Genomic DNA, 26979 nt, shown 5'->3' with positions numbered 1-26979 from the left:
TCTCTGTGGTCACGAGGGGTCGCACGAGGGGTCAGTGGTCACTCAGAGGGGTCAGTGGTCACTCCATGGTGTCACCGGTCACTCCACGGTCACTCGGGGTCACACTCGGGGTCACCGGTCAGCCCGGTGACCTCTCGGATCCAGGCCAGGGCGGGCTGGACGCGGGCGTAGACCCCCGGCCGGCCGGGCTGACCACAGGGGTGACCACCCCAGGACACCACGGCCTGGAGCCGGCCCTGGCACAGCAGCGGACCCCCGGAGTCACCCTGGGGAAAATTGGGGGAAAACGGGGGAAAATTGGGAAAAATGGGGGAAAATGGGATTGGGGGCATTGGGGACAATGGGAAAAAATGGGGAGAAATTGGGAAAAAATGGGAAAAATGGGAAAAATGGGGGAAATGGGATTGGGGACATTGGGGACATTGGGGACACTGGGAAAAAATGGGGGAAAACTGGGAAAAAATGGGAAAAATTGGAAAAATGGGGAAAAAGGGATTGGGGACATTGGGGACATTGGGGGCATTGGGGACACTGGGAAAAATGGGGGGCATTGGGAAAAAATGGGGAAAAATGGGAAAAATGGGAAAATGGGATTGGGGACATTGGGGGCATTGGGGGCATTGGGAAAAAATGGGGGGAAATTGGGAAAAAATGGGAAAAATAGGAAAAAAATGGGGAAATGGGATTGGGAACATTGGGGACATTGGGGACATTGGGGGCACTGGGAAAAAATGGGGGAAAACGGGGAAAAAATGGGAAAAATGGGAAAAATGGGGGAAATGGGATTGGGGACATTGGGGGCATTGGGGGCATTGGGAAAAAAGGGGGGGAAATTGGGAAAAAATGGGAAAAATGGGAAAAAAATGGGGAAATGGGATTGGGGACATTGGGGACATTGGGGGCACTGGGAAAAAATGGGGGAAAACGGGGAAAAAATGGGAAAAATGGGAAAAATGGGGGAAATGGGATTGGGGACATTGGGGACATTGGGGGCATTGGGAAAAAATGGGGGAAAACTGGGAAAATATGGGAAAAATGGGAAAAAAATGGGGAAATGGGATTGGGGACATTGGGGACATTGGGGGCACTGGGAAAAAATGGGGGGAAATTGGGAAAAATGGGAAAAAATGGGGGAAATGGGATTAGGGACATTGGGGACATTGGGAAAAAATGGGAAAAATGGGAAAAATGGGAAAAAATGGGGAAATGGGATTAGGGACATTGGGGACATTGGGGACACTGGGAAAAAATGGGGGGAAATTGGGAAAAATGGGAAAAATGGGAAAAAATGGGGGAAATGGGATTGGGGACATTGGGGGATTGGGGGATTGGGGGGACACAGGGGAAGGTGAGGGGACGCAGGTGACGATGTGGCACAGGTGACACAGGTGACAGACAGGTGACAATGTGCCACAGGGACAGGTGGCACAGGTGACGGGACACAGCTAACAGAGGTGACACAGGCAACACACCTGACAAGGACAGGTGGCACAGGTGACACACCTGACAAGGACAGGTGACTCAGGTGACACAGGTGACGGGACACAGCTAACAGAGGTGACACAGGCGACACACCTGACAAGGACAGGTGACACAGGTGACACAGGTGACGGGACACAGCTAACAGAGGTGACGCAGGTGACACACCTGACAAGGACAGGTGACACAGGTGATGAGACACAGGCGGCACAACTTAACACAGGTGACATGGGTGACACAAGTGACACAGGTGACAAGGACAGGTGACACAGGTGACACAGGTGATGATGTGACACGGGTGACACACAGGTGACACACAGGTGACACACAGGTGACACACCTGGCAGGAGTCCTTGCCGCCCTCGGGCACACCTGCGCACAGCATGTCCGGTGTCACCTGCCCCCCGTAGGCGTCACCGCAGGCGCTGTCCCCGAGCACGGTGACGTTGAGGCACTGAGGGACCTCCGGGTACGACTCTGGGGACAATGACACACCTGGGACACCTGGGACACACCTGGGGACACACCTGAGATACCTGGCGACACCTGAGATACCTGGGGACAGCTGGGGACAGCTGGGGCAGGTGCTGTCCCCGAGCACGGTGACATTGAGGCACTGAGGGACCTCCGGGTACGACTCTGGGGACAATGACACACCTGGGACACCTGGGACACACCTGGGGCAGGTGAGACACACCTGGGGCACACCTGGGGACACCTGGGATACACCTGGGGACAGCTGGGGACACACCTGAGACACACCTGAGACACACCTGAGACACACCTGGGGACAGGTGACACCACCTGGGGACACACCTGGGACACACCTGAGATAGCTGGGGACACCTGGGACACACCTGGGGCAGGTGATGTCCCTGAGCACGGTGACATTGAGGCACTGGGGGACGTCCGGGTAGGACTCTGGGGACACCTGGGGACAATGACACACCTGGGACAGCTGAGACACACCTGAGACACACCGGGGGACACCTGGGGACAGCTGGGACACACCTGGGACACACCTGGGGACACCTGGGATACGCTTGGGACACACCGGGTCCAAACCAGTATAAACCAGTCCAAACCAGTATAAACCAGTCCAAACCAATCCCTCCCAGTCCAAACCAGTCCAAACCAGTCCAAACCAGTCCGCACCTTCGGGGCTGCTGGTGCTGCCCCAGCCCATGACGGTGCAGGCGGAGCCGGGGGTGGGCGTGGCCTGGGGGAGGGGGAGGGGCCTCACGCGGGGCCCGCAGGTGAAGGGCGGCTCCACCCTCAGCAGCATCAGGTCGTGGGAGCGGCCCGAATCCCCCGCATCTTCCCCCAAAAAACTCCCGGAAAAACTCCCGGAAAAATTCCCGGAAAAACTCCCGGAAAAACTCCCGGAAAAACTCCCGGTTTTCCCAAAATCGCCGAAATTCCGGGCATTTCCCGCGGCTTTGCCGAAGTCCGGGTGCACCACGAGCTCCACGGCGGCGGCGAATTGCTCGTGGCCGCTCACCTGGGCCAGGCTGTGCTCACCTGCGCGCACCTGCAGGTGGCTGAGAGAGATCCCAGTTCAAACCAGTCCATCCCAGTCCATCCCGGTGACACCCAGTCCATCCCAGTCCATCCCAGTCCATCCCAGTCCATCCCAGTCTGACCAGTAACCAGACAAATCCCATCAATCCCAGTTATTCCCCTCACCTGTGCTCACCTGGATGAGGCCGGGAAGTCACTCCCAGTCCCTCCCAGTCCATCCCAGTCCCTCCCAGTCCCTCCCAGTTTGTCCCCGTCGCTCCCAATCCCCTCCCAGTCCACCCCAGTTCCCTCTCAATCCCCTCCCAGTATAAACCAGTAACCCCAAATCCCCTTTTTACCGCCTCCAGTCCCCTCCCAGTCCCTCCCAGTTTAATCCCAGTCCCTCCCAGTATATCCCAATCCCCTCCCAGTCTCTCCCAGTCCATCCCAGTCCATCCCAGTGCGTGCCTGGCCTGGCAGTGGGCGGCGCTCAGCACCCACTGGGGTCCCTCCCAGTCCCTCCCAGTATAAACCAGTAACCCCAAATCCCCTCCCAGTATATCCCAGTCCCCTCCCAGTATATCCCAGTCCATCCCAGTCCCTCCCAGTCCATCCCTGTCCATACCTGGCCTGGCAGTGGGCGGCGCTCAGCACCCACTGGGGGCTCAGCAGGGCCCTGCCAGTCCCTCCCAGTATAAACCAGTACAAACCAGTAACCCCAAACCCCCTTTTTACCACTCCCAGTCCCCTCCCAGTATATCCCAGTATATCCCAGTCCCTCCCAGTCCCTCCCAGTGCGTGCCTGGCGTGGCAGTGGGCGGCGCTCAGCACCCACTGGGGGCTCAGCAGGGCCCCCCCGCACACGAACTGGTCGAACTGGAAGAGCCGCACGAGCCCCGCGTGCTCCCGGGGGGGGCACTCGGAGCCCCCCAGAATCCGCCCGGGGTGGGCCCGGCCTGAGAGAGAGACACGGGCGATCGGAATTCCCGAAATTCCCCAATTTCCCCCAAAATCCCCAAAATTTTCCCCCAAATTCCCCCCCCCAACCCCCCCAAACTTTCCTTAAAACCACTCAAAATTTCCCCCACAATCCCCCCAAGTTTTCCTTAAAATCGCTCAGAATTTCCCCAAAACCCCCCCAAATTTCCCCAACCCGCCAAACTTTCCTTAAAACCTCTCGAAATTTCCCTAAAATCCCCCAAAGTTTCCTCCAAATTTTCCCCCAAATCCCCCCAAACCACCCAAATTTTACTTCAAATGGCTCAAAATTTCCCCTAAAATCCCCCCCAAAATCCCCAAACTTTTCCGAAACTCCCCCGAATTTTCCCCGAAATTCCCCGAAATCGCGAATTTTGCCCCCAACCCGGTGTCCCCTCACCGGGGGGCAGCAGGAGGAGGAGGAGGACGAGGCCGAGGGGCTCCATGGGGCTGTTCTGGGGGGGCTCCGCGTCACCCCGCTAATTAAAGGAGGCCTCGTTAATGATTAATTAATGAGCGGCCCCTCCCCCACCCCCGGCGGGCGGTGCCGGCCCAGGTGGGGCCTTCCCACCCCTCCCCCACCCCGGGAAAAGCCGATTTTGGGGGGAATTTGGGGGATTTTGGGGGGAATTTTGGGGAATTTTGGGGGGAATTTGGGGAATTTTGGGGGATCCTCTCAAATTGTCCCCAAATTCCCCCCAAAACTCCCGTGGAATCTCCACAAAATCCCCTCAAATCTGCCCTAAAACTCATCCCAGAACTCCTTCACAATCTCCCCAAAATTTAATTGGCTCCTCCCCAAAATTCCCTCAAATTCCCCCAAATTCCCTCCCTAAATTCCTTCAAAACCCCCTCAGATTCCCCCCAAAATTCGCTCGAAATTACTCCAAAAAACTCCCCAAAATTCCCCCCAAATTCCCCTCAAATTCCCTCCCAAAATTCCCTCCCAAAATTCCCTCTAAATCTCCTCAAAATTCCCTCAAATTTCCCCAAAATTCCCTCCCCAAATTCCCTCTAACCCTCCTCAAACTCCCCTCAAATTCCCCCCAAATTTCCAAAAATTCCCCTGGACTCTGTGCAAAATCGCCGCAAATTTTCCCCAAATCTCTCCTAAAATTCCCTCAGAAATCTCCCAAAAATCTCCTCAAATTCCCCCAAAATTTGCTCTAAATTCCTCCAAAAATCTCCCTAAAATTCCCCCCCAATATTACCTCAGAATCTCCCCAAAATCCCCCCAAATTCACCCCAAAATCCCAAATTTTGGGACCAGAAGAAACCACATGGAGCCCAGAGTCCCCCGGCACATCTTCAATGTCCCCTCAGGTGCCACCTCAGGTGCCACCCCAGGTGCCACCTCAGGTGTCCTCCATGGTCTCGTGGATCCCCCAAAATCCCCTCAAATTCACCCCCAAAATCCCCTCAAATTTCCCCCAAAATTCCACCGGAATCTCCTCAAAATCCCAAATTTTGGACCAGGTTCTCCCTCAGGTGTTCTCCATGGCATCGTGGATCCCCCAAAATCCCCTCAAATTCACCCCAAAATTCCTTCAGAATCTCCTCAAAATCCCCCAAAATCCCAAATTTTGGACCAGAAGAAACCACACGGAGCCCAGAGTCCCCCGGCACATCTTCAATGTCCCCTCAGGTGCCACCTCAGGTGCCACCTCAGGTGTCCTCCACGGTCTCCTGGATCCACCTCAGGTTCTCCCTGAGATGCCACCCCAGGTGCCACCTCAGGTGTCCTCCACGGTCTCCTGGATCCCCCCAAATCCCCTCAAATTCACCCCCAAATCCCCCCAAATTCCCCCCAAATCCACAAATTGTCCCAAAATCCCATCCCAGAAGAAACCACACGGAGCCCAGAGTCCCCGGCACATCTTTAATGTCCCCTGGGTGTCCCCTCGGGTGCCACCTCAGGCGTCCTCCATGGTCTCCTGCATCCACCTCAGGTGCCACCCCAGGTTCTCCCTCAGGTGCCGCCCCAGGAACCCTCTCAGACGCCACCCCGGGCGCCACCTCAGAGGCCACGCGAGGTGCCGCCCCGGGAACCCCGCGAGATGCCCCCTCAGGTGTCCTCCATGGTGTCGTGGATCCAGCGGGCGTAGCGGCACACCTTGGTGTAGACCCCTGGGCGCCGCGGCTGCCCGCAGCGCTCCATGCCCCACGAGACGATGCCCTGCAAGGTGCCCTCGCACACCAGGGGCCCGCCGGAGTCACCCTGGGGGGACAGCGGGACAAGGTCACCACCGGGATGGCCGCCGGGGCTGGGGGACAACTTTGGGGTCGACCCAGAGCTCCTCGGGTTGGTCAAACCCTGGGTGGATCCCCTTGGGTTGGCCAAACTCTTGGTGGACCTCGTTGGGTTGGGTGAACTTGTTGGGTTGGGTGACCCCTTGGTGGACCTCGTTGGCTTTGGTGACCCCTTGGTGGACCTCATTGGGTTTGGTGACCCCTTGATGGATCTCATTGGGTTTGGTGACCCCTTGACGGACCCCATTGGGTTTGGTGACCCCTTGATGGATCTCACTGGGTTTGGTGAGCCCATGGGTTGGTCAAACCCTTGGTGGATCTCATTGGGCTGGTCAAACTCTTGGGGACCTCATTGGGTTTGGTGACCCCATGGGTTGGTCAAACTCTTGGTGGATCTCGTTGGGTTGGGTGAACTTGTTGCTTTTGGTGACCCCTTGATGAACCTCGTTGGGTTGGGTGAGCCTTTTATGGACCTCGTTGGGTTTGGGTGGCCCTTGATGGATCTCACTGGGTTTGGTGACCCCATGGGTTGGCCAAACTCTTGGTGGACCTCATTGGGTTGGTTGACCCTTTGGTGGATCTCACTGGGTTTGGTGACCCCTCGGTGGACCTCATTGGGTTTGGTGACCCCTTGATGGATCTCACTGGGTTTGGTGACCCCAAACCCAGGTTCTCCTCCACCTCTGACCCCTCCCAGGTGTCCTCAGGTGTGTCCCAGGTGTCCCCAGGTGTCCCCAGGGTTACCTGCCACGAGTCCTGTCCCCCCTGCAAGGTGTCCCCAGGTGTCCCCAGGTGTCCCAGGTGTCCCCAGGTGTCCCCAGGTGTCCCCAGGTGTGTCCCCAGGTGTATTTTCGGTGTCCCCACGTGTCCCCAGGTGTCCCCAGGTGTGTCCCCAGGTGCGTTACCTGGCACGAGTCCTGTCCCCCCTGCAGGTGTCCCCACGTGTCCCCAGGTGTCCCCAGGTGTATTTTAGGTGTCCCCAGGTGTCCCAGGTGTGTCCCAGGTGTCCCCAGGTGTCCCAGGTGTCCCAGGTGTGCCCAGGGGTGTCCCAGGTGTGTCCCAGGTGTGCCCCAGGGTTACCTGGCACGAGTCCTGTCCCCCCTGCAGGTGTCCCCACGTGTCCCCAGGTGTCCCCAGGTGTGTCCCCAGGTGTCCCCAGGTGTCCCCAGGTGTATTTTAGGTGTCCCCAGGTGTCCCAGGTGTGTCCCAGGTGTGTCCCAGGTGTCCCCAGGTGTCCCAGGGGTGTCCCAGGTGTGTCCCAGGTGTGTCCCAGGGTTACCTGGCACGAGTCCTGTCCCCCCTGCAGGTGCCCCGCACAGATCATGTTGTCGGTGATGGAGCCGGGGTAGAAACGGCGACACTCGGCCGGAGAGAACAGCGTGACATTGACACACTGCAGCACCTCGGGGTACGTCACTGCGGACAGAGTGACCACTGAGTGACCACTGACCACTGAGTGACCACTGAGTGACCAATGAGTGACCATCACTGAGTGACCATCACTGAGTGACCACTGAGTGACCATCACTGAGTGACCATCACTGAGAACAGCGTGACATTGACACACTGCAGCACTTCCGGGTACGTCACTGCGGACAGAGTGACCACTGAGTGACCACTGAGTGACCAATGAGTGACCATCACTGAGTGACCATCACTGAGTGACCGCTGAGTGACCATCACTGCAGTGACCATCACTGAGAACAGCGTGACATTGACACACTGCAGCACCTCGGGGTACGTCACTGCGGACAGAGTGACCACTGAGTGACCACTGACCACTGAGTGACCAATGAGTGACCACTGAGTGACCAATGAGTGACCACTGAGTGACCATCACTGAGAACAGCGTGACATTGACACACTGCAGCACTTCCGGCTACGTCACTGCGGACAGAGTGACCAATGAGTGACCACTGACCACTGAGTGACCAATGAGTGACCACTGAGTGACCAATGAGTGACCACTGAGTGACCATCACTGAGAACAGCGTGACATTGACACACTGCAGCACCTCGGGGTACGTCACTGCGGACAGAGTGACCAATGAGTGACCACTGACCAATGAGTGACCGCTGAGTGACCAGTGAGTGACCAATGAGTGACCACTGACCACTGAGTGACCAATGAGTGACCAATGAGTGACCACTGACCACTGAGTGACCGCTGAGTGACCATCACTGAGTGACCATCACTGAGTGACCGCTGAGTGACCATCACACTGACCACCACAGTGACCACTGAGTGACCACCACTGAGTGACCACCAGGGTTCCAAAGTGACCACCAGAGTGACCACTAGGGTGACCACCAGAGTGACCAGTAGAGGACCCAGGTGATCATGAGATGAGCACGAGGAGACCCCAATGACCACGAGATGACCACAGGATGACCACGAGGAGACCAAAGTGACCATGACGAAGGCCCAGGTGACCACAAGATGACCACAAGGAGACCCAAATGACCACGAGATGACCTCAAGGTGCCCACAAGGTGCCCCAAACCCCCCCCAGATGCCACCTGGGCCATGTCCCATCTCCATCAGGAGCCCCAAACCCCCCCCAGATGCCACCTGGGCCATGTCCCATCTCCGCGAAGAGCCCCAAACCCCCCCCAGATGCCACCTGGGCCCCATGGCCAGCCCCAGGTACCTTCGGGCGAGGTGGTGGCCCCCCAGCCCGAGGTGACGCAGGTGGTGCCGGGCCGGGGCAGGCACGAGGCCACCGGGATGGGCCGGACGCGGTCGGAGATGGCGGCCGGGGACAGCAGCTTGAGGAGCATGATGTCGTTGTCCTTGGTGGACGGGTCGTAGCCCGGGTGGGCCACCATGCGCGCCACCATGCGGCGCTGCTCGCCCGCCTCGCGTGCGTACAGGCGGTGCTTGCCCAGAGACACCGTGGTCACCCTGCGGGGACGGGAACGAGGTGAGGGACACCTGGGCAACACCTGGGGAACACCTGGGGAACACCTGGGGAACACCTCGGGAACGTCTGAGGAATGTCTCAGGGGGCATCAGAAGGACATGGAGGGGACAGGATGGGTGAGGAACGTCTGAGGAACGTCTGAGGAACATGGGGAGTACATGGAGGGGACGGGAGCAGGTGAGGAGCACCTGAGGAACATCTGGGGAACACCTGAGGAATGTGAGGGACATGGGGGTTACATGGAGGGGATGGGGTGGGTGAGGAACATCTCAGGAACATCTGGGGAACATCTGGGGAACATCTGAGGAACATCTGAAGAACATATGAGGAACAGCTGAGGAACATCTCCAGGTGTCCCTTACCCAGGTGTGTCCCCTGTCCCCAGGTGTGTCCCCAGGTGTGTCCCTTACCCAGGTGTGGTGCAGTGTCACTGTCCCAGGTGTGTCCCCAGGTGTCCCCAGGTGTCCCCAGGTGTGTCCCTTACCCAGGTGTGTCCCCTGTCCCCAGGTGTGTCCCCAGGTGTGTCCCTTACCCAGGTGTGGTGCAGTGTCACTGTCCCAGGTGTGTCCCCAGGTGTCCCCAGGTGTGTCCCTTACCCAGGTGTGGTGCAGTGCGCCGCGGTCACCACCCATCTCGGTGCCACCAGGACTCCCCCGCAGTAGAGCTTGTACATGTCCAGCACGGCCACCTGCCAGGGCTGGGAATGGGGCACGCAGGCGTGGCCACCCACGACACGATTGTCACCTGTCACCTGTGCCACTGTGGGGACATGGAACACCTGTCAGTGTCACCTGTGTCACCTGTCACCTGTGCCACTGTGGGGACATGGAACACCTGTCAGTGTCACCTGTGTCACCTGTGTCACCTGTGCCACTGTGGGGACATGGAACACCTGTCAGTGTCACCTGTGTCACCTGTGTCACCTGTGCCACTGTGGGGACATGGAACACCTGTCAGTGTCACCTGTGTCACCTGTCACCTGTGCCACTGTGGGGACATGGAACACCTGTCAGGGTCACCTGTGCGCCACCCCTCACCTGTCCCATTGTCACCTGTCCCATTGTCCCTCACCTGTCCTATTGTCACCTATCCCAGTGTCACCTGTCCATTGTCCCTCACCTGTCCCTCACCTGTCCATTGTCACCTGCCCATTGTCACCTGTCCATTGTCACCTTTCCCTCACCTGTCCCCATTGACCCTCACCTGTCACCTGTCCCATTGTCCCCAGTGTCACCTGTCCATTGTCCCCAGTGTCACCTGTCCCCATTGTCACCTGTCCCCTGCTCACCTGTCCATTGTCCCCATTGTCACCTGTCCCCATTGTCACCTGTCCATTGTCACCTGTCCCCCGCTCACCTGTCCATTGTCACCTGTCACCTGTCCATTGTCACCTGTCCATTGTCCCCAGTGTCACCTGTCCATTGTCCCCTGTCCCCATTGTCACCTGTCCCCTGTCCCCTGCTCACCTGTCCCCCGCTCACCTGTCCATTGTCCCCATTGTCCCCCGCTCACCTGTCCATTGTCACCTGTCCATTGTCACCTGTCACCTGTCCCCCGCTCACCTGTCCCAGTGTCCCCTGCTCACCTGTCCCCCGCTCACCTGTCCATTGTCACCTGTCCACTGTCCCCATTGTCACCTGTCCATTGTCCCCTCACCTGTCCCCGCTCACCTGTCCATTGTCCCCATTGTCACCTGTCCATTGTCACCTGTCCCCCGCTCACCTGTCCATTGTCACCTGTCCATTGTCCCCATTGTCACCTGTCCCCGCTCACCTGTCCATTGTCACCTGTCACCTGTCCATTGTCACCTGTCCATTGTCCCCTCACCTGTCCATTGTCACCTGTCACCTGTCCATTGTCACCTGTCCATTGTCCCCATTGTCACCTGTCCCCGCTCACCTGTCCATTGTCACCTGTCACCTGTCCATTGTCACCTGTCCATTGTCCCCTCACCTGTCCATTGTCACCTGTCCATTGTCCCCTGTCCATTGTCCCCATTGTCACCTGTCCATTGTCACCTGTCCATTGTCCCCATTGTCACCTGTCCATTGTCACCTGTCCATTGTCACCTGTCCATTGTCCCCATTGTCACCTGTCCATTGTCACCTGTCCATTGTCCCCATTGTCACCTGTCCCCGCTCACCTGTGGCCAGCAGCAGCAGCAGCAGCAGCGCCGCGGGAGCCGCCGGGGGGCGCCACGTCATCGCCGCTGGGGGGCGGAGCCGAAAATCTGGGGTCAGTTCGGGGAATTTTGGGGCCTTTTGGGCATTTTTAGGGATTTTGGGGAGTTTTGGGGATTTTTGGGGTCAGTTTTTGGGAATTTGGGGCCAATTTTGGAGAGATTTGGGGACATTTTTGGGGCATTTTGGGGGATTTGGGGATAAATTTCCAGGTCATTTTGGGGGAGTTTTTGGGTCATTTTTGGGGTGGTTTGGGGTCAATTTTGGGGAGTTTGGGTCGATTTGGGGAATTTAGGGACATTTTGGGTAGTTTGGGATAATTTTGGGGTCTTTATTTGGAATTTTGGGGCAAATTTTGGAGAGATTTGGGGTCAATTTTGGGGTGGCTTGGGGTCTATTTGGGGAATTTTGGGGATTTGGGGGGTTTTGGGGTAATTTTTGGGGAATTTGAGGCAATTTTTTGAGAGATTTAGGGTCATTTTTGGGGTGGTTTGGGGTCAGTTTTGGGGAGTTTGGGGTCATTTTGGGGTGTGGGTTTTTTGGGGTAATTTTTAGGGAGTTTGGGGTCAATTTGGGGGATTTGGCGTCATTTAGGGGGAGTTTGGGGTCATTTTTGGGATCATTTCGGGGTCATTTTATGTATTTTTGGATGATTTTAGGGGAATTTTTGGGTATTTTTTGTAATTTCAAATATTTTAGGGTCATTTGGGGATAATTTTGGGTATTTTGGGGTATTTGGGAGCATTTGGGGGCATTTTTGGAGGATTCAGGGTAATTTTAGGCATTTTGGTGTAATTTTTCTGTAATTTTGGGGTATTTTGGCGTAATTTCAGGTATTTTTGAGTAATTTTGGGTATTTCAGGGCATTTTGGGGCATTTTGAGATAATTTTGGGAATTTTGGGGTATTTTGGAGTAATTTTGGGGCATTTTTTGGGATGTTGGGATTTTAGGGTATTTTTGGGATATTTTTTGGTATTTTGGGGTAATTTTGGGGTATTTGGGGATAATTGTGGGTATTTGGGGGTATTTTGGGGTCATTTTGGGGTATTTTTTTTTGGGTTTTGGCATCATATTCGGGTATTTTTGGGTATTTTGGGGCCATTTTGGGTCATTTTGGGTCATTTTGGGGGGATTTTAGTATCATTTTTGGGGCATTTTTGGCCATTTTGGGATCATTTCAGGTTCTCCCCGCCCCCCCCGCCCCGCCCCCCCCGGGGCCCTTTCGCAACGGTGACGTCATCGGGCCCAGCCCGTTGGCGCTCATTAAGGAGGGCGTTAATTGGCCTTAATTAGCGGCCCTAATTAGCGGGCGCCGCCCCGCCCCGCCCCCAGCCCGGTGACCTCCGGAGACCCCGCGGGGGCCGACGGGAAAGGGGCGTGGCCTGATGAAAAAGGGGCGGGGCCTCGGCAAGGGGCGGGGCCCAGTTTGGGGTTGGGATCCCAGTTTGGGATTTCCCATTTGGGGTCCCAGTTTGGGGCTGCAGTTCCCAGTTTGGGGTCCCAGTTTGGGGTCCCATTTTGGGGTTCAGGTCCCAGTTTGGGGCTGGAGCTCCCAGTTTGGGGTCCCCGTTTGGGGTTCGGGTCCCAGTTTGGGGTCCCAGTTTGGGGCTGGGATCCCAGTTTGGGATTTCCCGTTTGGGGTCCCAGTTTGGGGCTGCAGTTCCCAGTTTGGGGTCCCAGTTCAGGGTCCTGGTCCCAGTTTGGGGTCCCAGTTTGGGGTTGGGATCCCAGTTTGGGATTTCCCATTTGGGTTCCCAGTTTGGGGTTCGGGTCCCAGTTTGGGGTCCCAGTTCAGGTCCCAGTTCGGGGTTCCCAGTTTGGGGCTGCAGTTCCCAGTTTGAGTTCCCAGTTTGGGTTCCCAGTTTGGGTTCCCAGTTTGGGGTTGGGTTTCCAGTTTGGGTTCCCAGTTTGGGTTCCCAGTTTGGGGTTCAGGTCCCAGTTTGGGTTCCCAGTTTGGGGTTTAGTTCCCAGTTTGGGTTCCCAGTTTGGGGCTGCAGTTCCCAGTTTGGGGTCCCAGTTTGGGGTCCCAGTTTGGGGTTCAGGCCCCGCCCACCAGAAATTGGCCCCGCCCCTTTCCCGTGGGAACCGGAACCAGGGAGGAACTGGGAGGAACTGGGACGAACTGGGAGGAACTGGGAGGAACTGGGAGAGGGGGAAACTGGGGACTGGGAATAATTGGGATGAACTGGGATGAACTGGGACAGGAAGAACCTACAAACTGGGGTCAAACTGGGACAAACTGGGCCAAACTGGGACTGGGGTAAACTGGGAGAGGAGGACAGTTGGAACTGGGGTCAAACTGGGAGAGAAAGGACGGGGAACTGGGACAAACTGGGCCAAACTGGGAGAGAAAGGACGGGGGAACTGGGACAAACTGGGACCCTGCGACCGGGCCAAACTGGGCCAAACTGGGACTGGGTGACACCAAGACTGGGCCAAACTGGGATAAACTGGGAGAGGGCAAACCAGGGGACTGGGTCAAACTGGGACAGGGTCAAACTGGGCCAAACTGGGCCAAACTGGGACTGGGCCAAACTGGGACGAGGTGACACTGGGACTGGGCCAAACTGGGCCAAACTGGGACTGGGTGACACCGGCAACTGGGACCAACTGGGACAGTGGGACTGGGCCAAACTGGGACGGGGTCAAACTGGGACAAACTGGGACGGGGTGACACCAGGGAACTGGGACAAACTGGGATAAACTGGGATAAACTGGGGCAGGGTGACACCAGGACTGGGCCAAACTGGGACCCCGTGACTGGGTCAAACTGGGACAGGGTCAAACTGGGCCAAACTGGGACAAACTGGGACTGGGCCAAACTGGGACAGTGGGACTGGGCCAAACTGGGATGGGGTGACACCGGGGAACTGGGACAAACTGGGATAAACTGGGGCCAAACTGGGGCAGGGTGACACCAGGACTGGGCCAAACTGGGACCCCGTGACTGGGTCAAACTGGGACAAACTGGGCCAGGGTCAAACAGGGAACTGGGGCCAAACTGGGCCAAACTGGGCCAGGGTGACACCGGCAACTGGGACAAACTGGGACAGGGTGGCTCGGGGAACTGGGGCCAAACTGGGAGAAGGTCAAACTGGGATGGGATCAAACTGGGAACTGGGGCCAAACTGGGACAGGGTCAAACTGGGCCAAACTGGGATGGGATCAAACTGGGAACTGGGGCCAAACTGGGCCAAACTGGGATGGGGTCAAACTGGGAAATGGGGCCAAACTGGGACGGGGTGACACCAGGAACTGGGCCATACTGGGCCAAACTGGGACAGGGTCAAACTGGGACAAACTGGGGCCAAATTGGGGTGGGATCAAACTGGGAACTGGGGCCAAACTGGGACAGAGTGACTCAGGGAACTGGGATTAACTGGGCCAAACTGGGAAATGGGACTGGGTCAAACTGGGACTGGGATAAACTGGGATGGGTGACTCGGGGAACTGGGGCCAAACTGGGACAGGGTCAAACTGGGGCCAAACTGGGAGAAGGACAAACTGGGATGGGGTCAAACTGGGACAAACTGGGACAGGGTGACTCGGGGAACTGGGGCCATACTGGGAAATGGGACTGGGCCAAACTGGGCCAAACTGGGACAGGGTCAAACAGGGACAGAGTGACTCAGGGAACTGGGCCAAACTGGGAACTGGGGCCAAACTGGGACAGTGGGACTGGGTCAAACTGGGCCAAACTGGGACAGGGTCAAACAGGGAACTGGGGCCAAACTGGGACAGGGTGACACCGGGGAACTGGGGCCAAACTGGGACAGTGGGACTGGGTCAAACTGGGCCAAACTGGGACAGGGTGACACCGGGGAACTGGGGCCAAACTGGGACAGTGGGACTGGGTCAAACTGGGCCAAACTGGGGCCACACTGGGAAATGGGACTGGGCCAAACTGGTCCCCCCCCCCTCCCCCCCCCGCCCCCTCCCCTCGCCCCTCCCCCCCCTCCCCCCCCCCCAAACCTTCGCTCCGCCCCTCGGGGGGGCCGGGGGGGGGGTGGGGCCGCCCCGCTCCCTTCCTGCGCCGTCGCCTCCGTTGTCCCCTCGCCGTCCCCTCCTCGCCGTCCCCGCTGTCCCCGCTGTCCCCGCTGTCCCCGCTGTCCCCGCTGTCCCCGCTGTCCCCTCCTCGCTGTCGCCGCCGCCGCCGTCCCCGCGCGCGCGCTGTCCCCAAAGGGGGACACGCCCCTCCCCCACCCCCCCCCCCCCCCGCTCCCTGCCACGCCCCTCCCCAAAATGTTTTAATTTGGGGCGTGGGGGGGGACGCGGATTAACCCGGGCGGGGCCGCGGGGGGGGGAGGGGAGGGAGGGGAGGAGGGGGTGGGGGAGGGAAAAGGGAAAGGGGGGGGAGGGGGTTGGGGGTGAGAAAGGGGGAGATTTTTGGGGGGGGTCTTGGTTGGTTGGGGGGGGAGGTTGGGGGGATTTTTGGGGGGTCCTGATTGGCCGAGAGGGGATTTTGGGGGTCCCGATTGGCCGTGAGGGGATTTTGGGGGTTTCTGACTGATTGGGAAGGGTTTTTGGGGGTCCCGATTGGCCGAGAGGGGATTTTGGGGGGATTTTGGGGGTCCCGATTGGCCGAGAGGGGATTTTGGGGGGTCCTGATTGGCTGAGAAGGGATTTTGGGGGGGATTTTGGGGGGTCCTGATTGGCTGAGAGGGGATTTTGGGGGTCCTGATTGGGGGGGATTTTGGGGAAGGGAGGAATTTTGGGAAGGATTTTGGGGAGTTTTGGGGGGTTTCTGATTGGTTGGGAGGGGAATTTGGGGGGCCCTGGTTGGTTGGGGGGGGGGGTTGGAAGGGATTTTTGGGGGGATTTTTGGGGGGTCCTGATTGGCCGAGAGGGGATTTTGGGGGTCCCGATTGGTTGAGAGGGGATTTTGGGGGGGATTTTGGGGAATTCTGATTATCTGAGAGAGGAATTGGGGGGGGATTTTGGGGGTCCTGATTGGTTGTGGGGGGATTTTGGGGAAGGGGAGAATTTTGAGGGGTCCTGATTGGCTGAGAAGGGATTTTGGGGGGATTCTGATTGGTTGGGAGGGGATTTGGGGGGGATTTTGGGGGGTTCTGGTTGGCTGAAAAGGGATTTAGGGAGAGGAGAGGAAATTTGGGGGGGATTTTGAGGAGGATTTTCGGGTGTCTTGATTGGCTGAGAGGGAATTTTGGGGGATTTTTGGGGGGTCCTGGTTGGCTGAGAGGGAATTTGGGGGGATTTTTGGGAATTCTGATTGGCTGAGAGGGGATTTTGCGGGGTCCTGATTGGTTGGGAGGGATTTTTGGGGGGATCTGGGGGGGATCTTGATTGGTTGTGGGGGATTTTAGGGGGGATTTGGGGGGGGGGATTTTTGGGGGGGGTCCTGATTGATTAGAAGGAGATTTTGGTAGAGGGGGAATTTCTGGGAAGGATTTTGGGGAGATTTTGGGGGGTCTTGATCGCTTGGGGGGAGGGGTTTTAGGGAAATCTGGGGGAGGGGGGAAATTTTGGGGGCGATTCGTGGAGTCCTGATTGGCTGGGGAGGAAATTTGGGGAAGGAGGGGAACTTTGGGGTGCATTTTAAAAGGATTTCAAAGTGGGATTTTAAAAAGTCCCCTTCCCGCCATTTCCCTCCATTTTCCCCCTCACGTTTCCCTCCATTTTCCCCCTCACATTTTCCCCCATTTTCCCCTCACATTTCCCGCCATTTTCCCCTCACATTTCCCGCCTTTTCCATGTCACATTTTCCACCATTTTCCTCTCACATTTCCTTTTTTTTTCCCTCACATTTCCCGCCATTTTCCCCTCACATTTCCTTGTTTTTTCCCTCACATTTCCTGCTCTTTTCCCCTCACATTTCCCCCCTTTTCCCCCTCACATTTTCCACCATTTCCCCCTCACATTTCCTGCCCTTTTCCTTTCACCTTTCCCTCCATTTCCACTTCACATTTTCCACCATTTCCCCCTCACATTTCCCTCCATTTTCCCCTCACATTTCCCTTTCTTTTCCCCTCACATTTCCCACTCACATTTTTCACAATTTCCCCCTCATTTTCCCCACCATTTCCTCCTCACCTTTCCCTTCTTTTTACCCCTCACTTTTCTTGCCCTTTCCCCCTCACATTTCCTGCTTTTTCCCCCTCAAACTTTCCTCCATTTTCCTTTCAGATCTCTTCACATTTCCCGCCATTTTCCCCTATCAATTTCCCTTTTTTCCCCCTCACATTTCGCACCCTTTTCCCCTCAGTTTTCCCACTCGTTTCCCCCTCACATTCTCCACCATTTTCCCCTCACATTTCCCTCCCACCTTTCCCTCCATTTTCCCCACATTTCCCTTTCTTTTCCCACTCTTCCACCCTCACCTTTCCCTCACATTTTCCCCTCACATTTTCCGCCATTTCTCCCTCACATTTCCCTCCATTTTCCTCACATTTCCCGCTGTTTTCCTTACATCTTTCCCTCCATTTTCCCCTCACATTTCCCACCCTTCCACGCTCACATTTCCCTCCATTTTTCCCTCACCTTTCCCTCCATTTTCCCCTATAATTTCCTTTTTTCCCCCCTCACATTTCCCGCCATTTTCCCCCTCACATTTTCTGCCATTTTTTCCCTCACATTTCCCTCCATTTTTCCCTCACCTTTCCCTCCATTTTCCCCTATCATTTCCTTTTTTCCCCCCTCACATTTTCTGCCATTTTTCCCCTCACATTTCCCACCCTTCCACCCTCACGTTTCCCTCCATTTTCTCCTCACACTTCCCTCCATTTTCCCCCTCACATTTTCCACCATTTCCCTCTCACATTTCCTGCCCTTTTTCCTTTCACCTTTCCCTCCATTTCCCCTTCACATTTCCCCCTTTTTCCCCCTCAGATTTTCTGCAATTTCCCTCTCACATTTCCTTCTTTTTTCCCCTTCACATTTCCCACCATTTTCCCTTCACATTTCCCTTTTTCCCCCTCTCACATTTCTCACCTTTTCCCACTCACATCTCCCTCCATTTTCCCCTCACATTTCCTGCTTTTTCCCCTCAAACTTTCCTCCATTTTCCTTTCAGATCTCCTCACATTTTTCACCCTTTCCCCCTCATTTTTCCTGCCATTTCCCCCAACATTTCCCCCCTCCCATTTCCCTCCATTTTCCCCTCACATTTTCCTTTTTTTCCCCCTCACATTTTCCTTTTTTCCCCCCTCACATTTTCCTTCTTTTCCCCCCTCACATTTTCCTTTTTCCCCCCTCACATTTTCCTTTTTTTCCCCCCTCACATTTTCCCGCCATTTCCCCCCCATTTCTCCACAATTTCCCCCCAAAATCTTAAAATTTGTGTTTTTTCCCCCATTCCTCACCCCCCAAACCCCACAAATCCAGAACCGCCCTGAACCAATCAGAGTCTTTATTGTGGGCGGAGCTCGCGCCGCCTTTAAATTAAAATACAAAACCCTAAAATCCCAAAAAACACCCGGAAACGCCCCAAAAATGCTGCGGGGGGAGGGGCTGGACCCATTTTTTTGGGGGGGAAATTGGGGGAGGAGCCCATGGGGAGGGGTTTGGGGGGGCCCCATGGTGGGGAGGGGTCTCCAGGGGCTGGAGAGAACCCCAAAGTCTCTTCTGAGAGGGTCCCCAGGGTTGGAGGCATCTCAGGAACTTCTGGGAGCACCCCAAAATTTCATTTTGATGATTTTTGGGAGCTTCTGGTTGACTGGAGGCATCTCAGGAACTTCTGGGAGCACCCCAAAATTCCGTTCCCATGACTTATGGCATCTTCCAGTTGAGTGGAGGCATCTCAAGGACTTCCAGGAACACCCCAGAATTTCATTCCGATGATTCTTGGGACCTTCTGGTTGAGTGGAGGCATCTCAAGAACTTCTGGGAGAACCCCAAAATTTCATTTTGATGATTTTTGGGACATTCTGGTTGAGTGGAGGCATCTCAGGAACTTCCGGGAACACCCCAAATTTTCATTTCCATGATTTTTGGGACATTCTGGTTGAGTGGAGGCATCTCAAGAACTTCTGGGAGCACCCCAAAATTTCATTCCCATGATTTCTGACATCTTCTAATTGAGTGGAGGCATCTCAAGAACTTCTGGGAGCACCCTAACATCTTCTTCCCATCACTCTTGGTTGACGTCCATGACTCTTGATTGACTGGAGGTATCTCCAGGACTTCCAGGAACATCTCCAGGACCTTCACCAGGACCTGCCCATGATTTTTTGGGTCTTCCCAGTTGACTGGAGGCATCTCCATGGCTTCAAGGAGCACCTCAGCATCTTCTTCCCATGATTCTTGGTTGAGATCCAGGACTTATGGTTGACCACCATGACTCTTGGTTGACCATCATCCTTGGTAGACCACTATGATCCTTGATTGACCGCCATGATTCTTGGTTGGCCACCACAACTCTTGATTGACCACCAGGACTCTTGACTGGCCACCACAACTCCAGGTTGGCCACCATAACTCTTGGTTGACCTCCAAGACTCTTGGTTGACCACCATGGTTCTTGGTTGACCCCCCAACTCCTGGTTGACCACCACAACTCTTGGTTGGCCTCCACAACTCTGGGTTGACCACCAGGACTCCTGGTTGACCCCTATGGCTTTTGGTTGACCATGACCACTCTTGGTTGACCACCATGGTTCTTGGTTGATCTTCATGACTCTTGATTGACCACCATGGTTCTTGGTTGACCCCCCAACTCCTGGTGGACCACCACAACTCTTGGTTGACGCCCATGATTCTTGATTGACCTCTATGGCTCCTGGTTGACCACGATCACTCTTGGTTGACCACCACAACTCCTGGTTGACCTCCATGATTCTTGATTGACCCCTATGGCTCTTGGTTGACCATGACCACACTTGGTTGACCTCCATGATTCTTGGTTGGCCACCATGATTCTAGGTCAACCACCATGATTATTGGTTGATCCCTATGGCTTTTTGATTGACCTCCACGAGTCTTGGTTGACCACCACAACTCTTGGCTAACCTCCATGACTCTTGGTTGACCTCCACAACTCTTGACTGACCATCACCACACTTGGTTGACCGCCACAAATCGTGGTTCAATTCCACAACTCTTGGTTGACTACCACGACTCTTGGTTGACCTCCAGGACTCTTGGTTGACCTCCGTGACTCTTGGTTGACCTCCATGATTCTTGATTGACCTCCACAACTCTTGACTGACCACCACCACCCGTGGTTGACCGCCACGAATCGTGGTTCAATTCCACAACTCTTGGTTGAACCACCACGACTCTTGGTTGACCTCCAGGACTCTTGATTGACCCCACGGCTCTTGACGGACCTCCACAACTCCTAACCGACCGCCACCAAGCTCGGTCGACCACCACACCGCCCCGACCCTCTCCAAACCCCCCCATTATCACACCCCATCGCCTCCAACCACCTCCAGAACCTCTCCATCCTCCCACACCTCCGCCGCGCCCCCCTCGGGCCGCCCCGGGACCCCCTCCCCGAGGGGCCGAGGCTCAGTTGAGGAACCGCCGGCAGCGCCGCGCGCCGCAGTTGCAGGGCAGCTTGGCGGCCGGCTCCTCGATGGGGAACTTGTAGTCGTAGGTGAGCTCCTCGCCGCGCAGGATGCGGCGCAGCGCGAAGATGACGATGCGCTTGTGGCCCTCCACGTGGATGACGCGCGAGTAGCAGTTGGGCTCGCACGAGTGGTTGATGAAGCGCGCGGCGCTGCCGTGCATGGTGGCGTCCACCACCTCGGCCTCGTCGATGCGGAACATGTAGCAGCCGATGCCCTGCGGGGACGGACGGACGGACGGGGGAGCGTGGTCAATGTTGGGGCGTGGTCAATGTTGGGGCGTGGTCAAGGGTTGGGGCGTGGTCAATGTTGGGGCGTGGTCAGGGGTTGGGGACAATCAAGGACTGGGACATGGCCAAGGGTTGGGGACACGGTCAACAGTTGGGGACCCATCAAGGGTTTGGGCCGCACCAAGGGTTGGGGACTCATTAAGGGTTGAGCGCATCACCAAGAGTTGGGTGTGGTCAAGGGTTGGGGACAGCATGATTAAGGGTTGGGGACATCATCAAGGGTTGGGGACACGGTCAATGGATGGGAACCCATCAAGGGTTGGGGAATGGTCAAGAGTTGGGGACCCATCAAGGGTTGGGGTCATGGTCAAGTGTTGGGGACACGGTCAATGGATGGGAACCTATCAAGGCTTGGGGACATCATCAAGGGTTGGGGGACCCATCAAGAGTTTGGGACCCATCAAAAGTTGGGTCATGGCCAAGGATTGGGGCGTGGTCAAGGGTTGGGGACTAACCAAGGGTTGGGGACATCATCAAGAGTTTGGGACCCATCAAGGGTTGGGGCGTGGTCAAGGGTTGATGACATCATCAAGGCATCCCTTCACATTTTTGGACTTCTGCTCCAATTTTTGGCCTTTCTCCTCCAATTGTTGGAGCTTCTCCCCCATTTTTTGGCCTTTCTCCCCCATTTTTTGGGGCGTCCCTCCCATTTTTCCATTTTCCCCATTTCCCCCCCAAATTTTTCACATTTTACCCATTTCCAACCTTTTCCCCCAATTTTTACGGTGTCCCCTCCATTTTTTGGGGCGTTCTCCTCATTTTTTTGCGGTGCTTTTGCCGTTTTTTGGGGGTTTTCCCCCCAAAATTCGGGGGTGCCCACCTTGCTGTCGTAGAACTTCTCCCGCTTGTCGGTGAGCACGGAGCGCACGACGATTCCGGAATATTCTATCACCATCTCGCCGGCCTCGATGTTCCTCTTGCAGAACAGGCCCCGCCCGTGGATGGCCGAGCTGGATTTGGGGGAGGAGTCGGGGTCACCCCAAATTTTTGGGAACCCCAAAAATCTCAAAATTTCCCCCAAAAATCCAACCCAGGAATACAAAAACCCCATAAAAATTCACCAAATTTCAACCAAAAATCCACCCCCCAGGAACCCCAAAACTCTCTCTTGTCTGCGGATGGTTGAGCTCAGGGGGGTCGGGGTCACCCCCAAATTTTAGGAACCCCAAAAATCCCAAAAATTCCCCCCAGAATCCACCCAAACTTCACCCAAAAAATCCACCCGCGAACCCCAAATTTAACAAAAAAAAAAAACCCCCAGAAACCCCCAAATCCCCCCAAATTTCTCCCCTGTCTGGGGATGGTTGAGCTCAGGGGGGTCAGGGTCACCCCCAAATTTGGGGAACCCCAAAAACCCCAAAATCTCCCCCCAAAAAATCCACCCAGGAATGCAAAAAAACCCCACAAAGATTGACACAGGAAATCCAAATTTCACCCAAAATACCCCCAAATATTCTGCTCAAAATCCACCCCCGCTGTGCCCAGGTGTGCCCAGGTGCCCACAGGTGTGCCCAGGTGTATCCCAGGTGTGCCCAGGTGCCCGCAGGTGTGTCCAGCTTTGCCCAGGTGTGTCCCAGGTGTGCCAAGGTGTGTCCCAGGTGTGCCCAGGTGCCCACAGGTGTGCCCAGATGTATCCCAGGTGTGCCCAGGTGCCCGCAGGTGTATCTGAGGTGCCCCCAGGTGTGTCCCAGGTGCCCCCAGGTGTGTCCAGCTTTGTCCAGGTGTGTCCCAGGTGTGCCAAGGTGTGTCCCAGGTGTGTCCCAGCTGTTCCCAGGTGCCTGCAGCTGTGCCCAGGTGTATCTGAGATGCCCCCAGGTGTGCCCAGGTACCCCCAGGTGTACTCCAGGTGTGCCCCCAGGTGTATCTGAGATGTCCCCAGGTGCCCCCAGGTGTGCCCAGGTATATCCCAGGTGTTTCCCATCAATCCCAGGTGCCCCCGGGTGTGCCCAGGTGTATCCGAGATGTCCCCAGCTGTGCCAAGATATGTCCCAGGTGTGCCCGCAGGTGCCCCCAGGTGTGCCAAGATGTGTCCCAGGTGTGCCCAGGTGTGCCCAGGTGCCCCCAGGTGTATCTGAGACGTCCCCAGCTGTGCCCAGGTGTGCCCGCAGGTGCCCCCAGGCATGCCCAGGTGTGCCCAGGTGTGCCCGCAGGTGCCCCCAGGTGTATCCCAGGTGCCCCCAGGTGTATCTGAGATGTCCCCAGCTGTGCCCAGGTGTGCCCGCAGGTGCCCCCAGGCGTGCCCAGGTGTGCCCGCAGCTCCTCACCGGTACACTCCCACCGCCTCCTTGGCCGTTCTCTTGAGGTGCCGGAAGCGCATGGCCATGGGCAGCTCCAGGCTGGTGGCGCGGCTGGGGGGGCGTCAGGGGGTCCCCAGAAACGGGGGGGACCCCCCCGAAACCCCCCCGAGAAATCCCCAAAATCCCCAAACCCCCCCAAAATCCCAAAAGAAACTCCCAAAATCCCAAAGGAACCCCCCCAAAATCCCAACTCCCACCCCCCAAAAAAAACGCCAAACCCAATAAAATTCCCAAATCCCCCCTCCCCAAAAAAACCACTCAAAATCTTCCTCCCAAATTTGGGACATCCCAAAATCCCAAGAAATGACCCAAAAATCCTTCATGGGGACCCTAAAAGTGCCCCAGGACCTCAGAATTTTGGGGAACCCCAAAAATCTCTCGGGTAAGAACGGACACCAGGTGTACCCCCATTGAAACGTATTGGGGGGACACCAGGTGTACCCCCATTGAAACGCATTGGGGGGACACCAGGTCTACCCCCATAGGGCTCTATTGGAGAGACACCAGGTCTACCCCCATAGGGCTCTATTGGAGAGACACCAGGTCTACCCCCATAGAGTTCTATTGGGACAGACACCAGGTCTACCCCATTGAAATGTATTGGGGGACACCAGGTCTACCCCCATAGAGTTCTATTGGGACAGACACCAGGTCTACCCCATTGAAATGTATTGGGGGACACCAGGTCTACCCCCATAGGGTTCTATTGGAGAGACACCAGGTCTACCCCCATAGAGTTCTATCGGGGGGACACCAGGTCTACCCCCATAGAGTTCTATGGGACAGACACCATGTCTACCCACATTGAAATGTATTGGGGGACACCAGGTCTACCCCCATAGGGTTCCATTGGGGGGACACCAGGTCTACCCCCATAGGGCTCTATTGGAGAGACACCAGGTCTACCCCCATAGGGTTCTATTGGGGGGACACCAGGTCTACCCACATAGACTTCTATGGGACAGACACCAGGTCTACCCCATTGAAATGTATTGGGGGACACCAGGTGTACCCCCATAGAGATCTATTGGGAGGACACCAGGTCTACCCCCATTGAAATGCATTGTGTGGACACCAGGTCTACCCCTATAGAGATCTATGGGAGGGACACCAGGTCTACCCCCATTGAAATGTATTGTGTGGACACCAGGTCTACCCCTATAGAGATCTATGGGACAGACACCAGGTCTACCCCCATTGAAATGTATTGGGGGACACCAGGTCTACCCCCATAGAGTTGTATGGGAGGGACACCAGGTCTACCCCCATTGAAATGTATTGGAGCGACACCAGGTCTACCCCCATTCATTTCAATTACAGGACACCAAGTCTACCCATAAACTTCTACGGGCAGGCAAATTTTGGGGTTCTTTGACAAATTTTTGGGGTCCTGAGGGGGTTTTTGGGGCTCCCAGTGTTCAGAGGAGTCACCCAAAGGGGTTGGGAGGGGTCCCAGGTGTGGGGACACCAGGTCTACCCCATAGATTTCAATGGGGGGGGACACCAGGTCAACTCCATAGACTCCAATGGGGGAAGATAAAGAATTTTTGGGGGGTCCCTGAGCGGATTTTTGGGGTCCAACCCCCCAGGATCTCCCCGGGGTGGGTGAGGCCTCACCGGGTGGGCTTGAGCTGCACCTCATCCTCCTCCTCCTCGCGGGGCGGGGGTCCCTGGGGGAGGGCGCGGTGCTGCGACGCCAGGAAGCTGAACATGTCGAAGGTGCACTTCCTGCGGGGGAGGGGAGGGGCTGAGAGGGTGACCCCGCCCCCACCCATGGGTGACCCCCCCCCCCCCAAACCCCTGGGGGACCCCCGAGTGGTCCCCACCCTGAGATGGCTCTGGGGAGAGCTCCCAGTGCCTCCCAGTATAACCCAGTCCCTCCCAATCCCCTCCCAGTTCCCCCCAAATCCCTCCCAGTCCCTCCCAGTATAACCCAGTATATCCCAGTCGCCCCCCAATCCCCTCCCAGTATAACCCAGTCCCTCCCAGTCCCCCCCAGTTTGATCCCAGTCCCTCCCAGTATACCCCAGTCCCTCCCAGTATACCCCAGTCCCATCCCAGTGCCCCCCAATTCCCCTCCCAGTCCCTCCCAGCATAAACCAACCCCCTCCCAGTATAACCCAGTATACCCCAGTCCCTCCCAGTCCCCTTAAATCTCCCCAAATCCCCCGCAATTCCCCTCCCAGTATATCCCAGTCCATCCCAGTTGCTCCCAGTATACCCCAGTCCCCCCAAATCCCCTCCCAGTCCCCTCCCAGTATAACCCAGTGCCCTCCCAGTGCCCCTAAATCCCCTCCCAGTCCCTCCCAGTCCCTCCCAGTACATCCCAGTCCCCCCCAGTCCCCTCCCAGTCCCTCCCAGTATATCCCAGTATACCGCAATTCCCTCCCAGTACATCCCAGTCCCCCCCAATCCCCTCCCAGTACATCCCAGTCCCCCCCAATCCCCTCCCAGTATATCCCAGTATACCCCAATCCCCTCCCAGTGCCCCCCAGCGCCCCCCAGCCCCGTACCTGAGGTACAGCTCGGCGCGGGCGCAGCCCGAGGGGTTCCGGGGGGGGGCGCTGTGGGGGGGGTCCCGTTTCGGGGGGTGGTACCGGAAGCGGTACCGGGAGCAGCGCCCGGCGCCCGGCAGCTGCTCCAGCAGGAAAACCACGGCGTCGTGGTGGATGCCCAGCAAGCGCAGCCCGCTCATGCCTGCGCAGGGAGAAATGGTGTCCAAATGGGTCTGGGGGCTTTGAAATAGGGCTGGGGGCTTCAAAATGGGGGCTAAATGGGGTCTGGGGGTGTCAAAATGGGTCTGGGGGCGTTTGAGGAGCCAGGCAAACCACGGCGTCGTGGTGGATGCCCAGCAGGCGCAGCCCGCTCATCCCTGCGCAGGGAGAAATGGTGTCAAAATGGGTCTGGGGGCTTCCAAATGGGGGTTAAATGGGGGTTTATGGGCTGTGAAATGGGTCTGGGGGCTGGCAAACCACGGCGTCGTGGTGGATGCCCAGCAGGCGCAGCCCGCTCATCCCTGGGGGCAAGAAACGCTGTCCAAATGGGGCTGGGGGCTTCCAAATGGGTCTGGGGGCTTCAAAATGGGGTCTGGGGGCTTCAAAATGGGGGTTAAATGAGGGTTTATGGGCTATGAAATGGGTCTGGGGGCTTCAAAATGGGTCTGGGGGTGACAAAGTGAGACCTGGCGGAGGTTTGGGGGCCATTTTGGGGCCATTTTGGGGTTTTTTGAGGCGATTTTGGGGTGATTTTGGGGCGATTTTTGGGGTGATTTTTGAGGTGATTTTGGGGTGATTTTTGGGGCGATTTTGGGGAGATTTTTTGAGGCAATTTTGGGGTGATCTTTGGGGAGATTTTGGGGTGATTTTGGGGCGATTTTGAGGGCTTTTTGGGTGATTTTTGGGGGATTTTTTGCGGTGATTTTGGGGTTTTTTGGTGGGTGATTTTGAGGTTTATTGGGGCTGATTTTTGGGGTTTTTTGAGGATGATTTTTGAGTTCTTTTGGGGGGTGATTTTGGGGTTTTTTCGAGCTGCTTTCTGTGGGGGTTTTTGGGTG

General features: G+C 56.4%; 3 protein-coding genes and 1 long non-coding RNA gene across 4 annotated transcripts in view; all 4 read right to left on the bottom strand.

Moving 5' to 3' along the window:
- Positions 1–89: 89 nt before the first annotated feature.
- LOC132085964 (kallikrein-15-like) lies at positions 90–4403 on the bottom strand. The gene is made up of 7 exons (XM_059491428.1): positions 4358–4403; positions 3778–3935; positions 2893–3010; positions 2635–2796; positions 2337–2448; positions 1820–1994; positions 90–266 (listed from the first exon to the last, which is right to left on the bottom strand). The coding sequence occupies exons 1-7, from the start codon at positions 4401–4403 to the stop codon at positions 90–92; spliced, it is 948 nt and encodes a 315-aa protein (XP_059347411.1).
- A 1419-nt stretch (positions 4404–5822) lies between these two features.
- Positions 5823–15335, bottom strand: LOC132085981 (kallikrein-14-like). Its single transcript, XM_059491440.1, has 6 exons — positions 15285–15335; positions 11275–11340; positions 9728–9890; positions 8859–9112; positions 7487–7623; positions 5823–6175 (listed from the first exon to the last, which is right to left on the bottom strand). The coding sequence occupies exons 2-6, from the start codon at positions 11333–11335 to the stop codon at positions 6023–6025; spliced, it is 768 nt and encodes a 255-aa protein (XP_059347423.1). The 5' UTR covers positions 11336–11340; positions 15285–15335; the 3' UTR covers positions 5823–6022.
- Positions 15336–18661: 3326 nt separating this feature from the next.
- LOC132085988 (uncharacterized) lies at positions 18662–20622 on the bottom strand. Its single transcript, XR_009420327.1, has 3 exons — positions 20437–20622; positions 19996–20155; positions 18662–19936 (listed from the first exon to the last, which is right to left on the bottom strand). It is a non-coding gene; the product is annotated as an uncharacterized LOC132085988 (long non-coding RNA).
- A 115-nt stretch (positions 20623–20737) lies between these two features.
- KMT2B (lysine methyltransferase 2B) overlaps positions 20738–26979 on the bottom strand; it is a 47170-nt gene continuing 40928 nt past the window's right edge. Inside the window, 5 exon segments of the mRNA XM_059491427.1 lie at positions 20738–21056; positions 21950–22079; positions 23394–23477; positions 25044–25154; positions 25940–26123. Of these exon segments, the coding sequence (XP_059347410.1) occupies positions 20781–21056; positions 21950–22079; positions 23394–23477; positions 25044–25154; positions 25940–26123 (785 nt within the window). The 3' untranslated portion in view covers positions 20738–20780.

The sequence above is a fragment of the Ammospiza nelsoni genome, chromosome 34 (genome assembly GCF_027579445.1).
Source record: "Ammospiza nelsoni isolate bAmmNel1 chromosome 34, bAmmNel1.pri, whole genome shotgun sequence".
NCBI classification, from domain to species: domain Eukaryota; kingdom Metazoa; phylum Chordata; class Aves; order Passeriformes; family Passerellidae; genus Ammospiza; species Ammospiza nelsoni.
This window is presented reverse-complemented; position numbering and strand designations above follow the sequence as displayed.

Excerpts from the sequence above, each read along its gene's own strand:
- LOC132085964 (XM_059491428.1), bottom strand. The coding sequence starts at position 4,403 with ATGGAGCCCCTCGGCCTCGTCCTCCTCCTCCTCCTGCTGCCCCCCG. Across the intron at positions 2,449-2,634 it reads CAGCACCAGCAGCCCCGAAG|GTGTGTCTCAGCTGTCCCAG; the intron begins GTGCGGACTGGT and ends GGTGTGTCTCAG. Across the intron at positions 267-1,819 it reads GCGGCAAGGACTCCTGCCAG|GGTGACTCCGGGGGTCCGCT; the intron begins GTGTGTCACCTG and ends AATTTTCCCCAG.
- LOC132085981 (XM_059491440.1), bottom strand. The coding sequence starts at position 11,335 with ATGACGTGGCGCCCCCCGGCGGCTCCCGCGGCGCTGCTGCTGCTGCTG. Across the intron at positions 9,891-11,274 it reads GCTGCTGCTGCTGGCCACAG|TGGCACAGGTGACAGGTGAC; the intron begins GTGAGCGGGGAC and ends ATGTCCCCACAG. Across the intron at positions 9,113-9,727 it reads GCGCACTGCACCACACCTGG|GGTGACCACGGTGTCTCTGG; the intron begins GTAAGGGACACA and ends CCGTCCCCGCAG.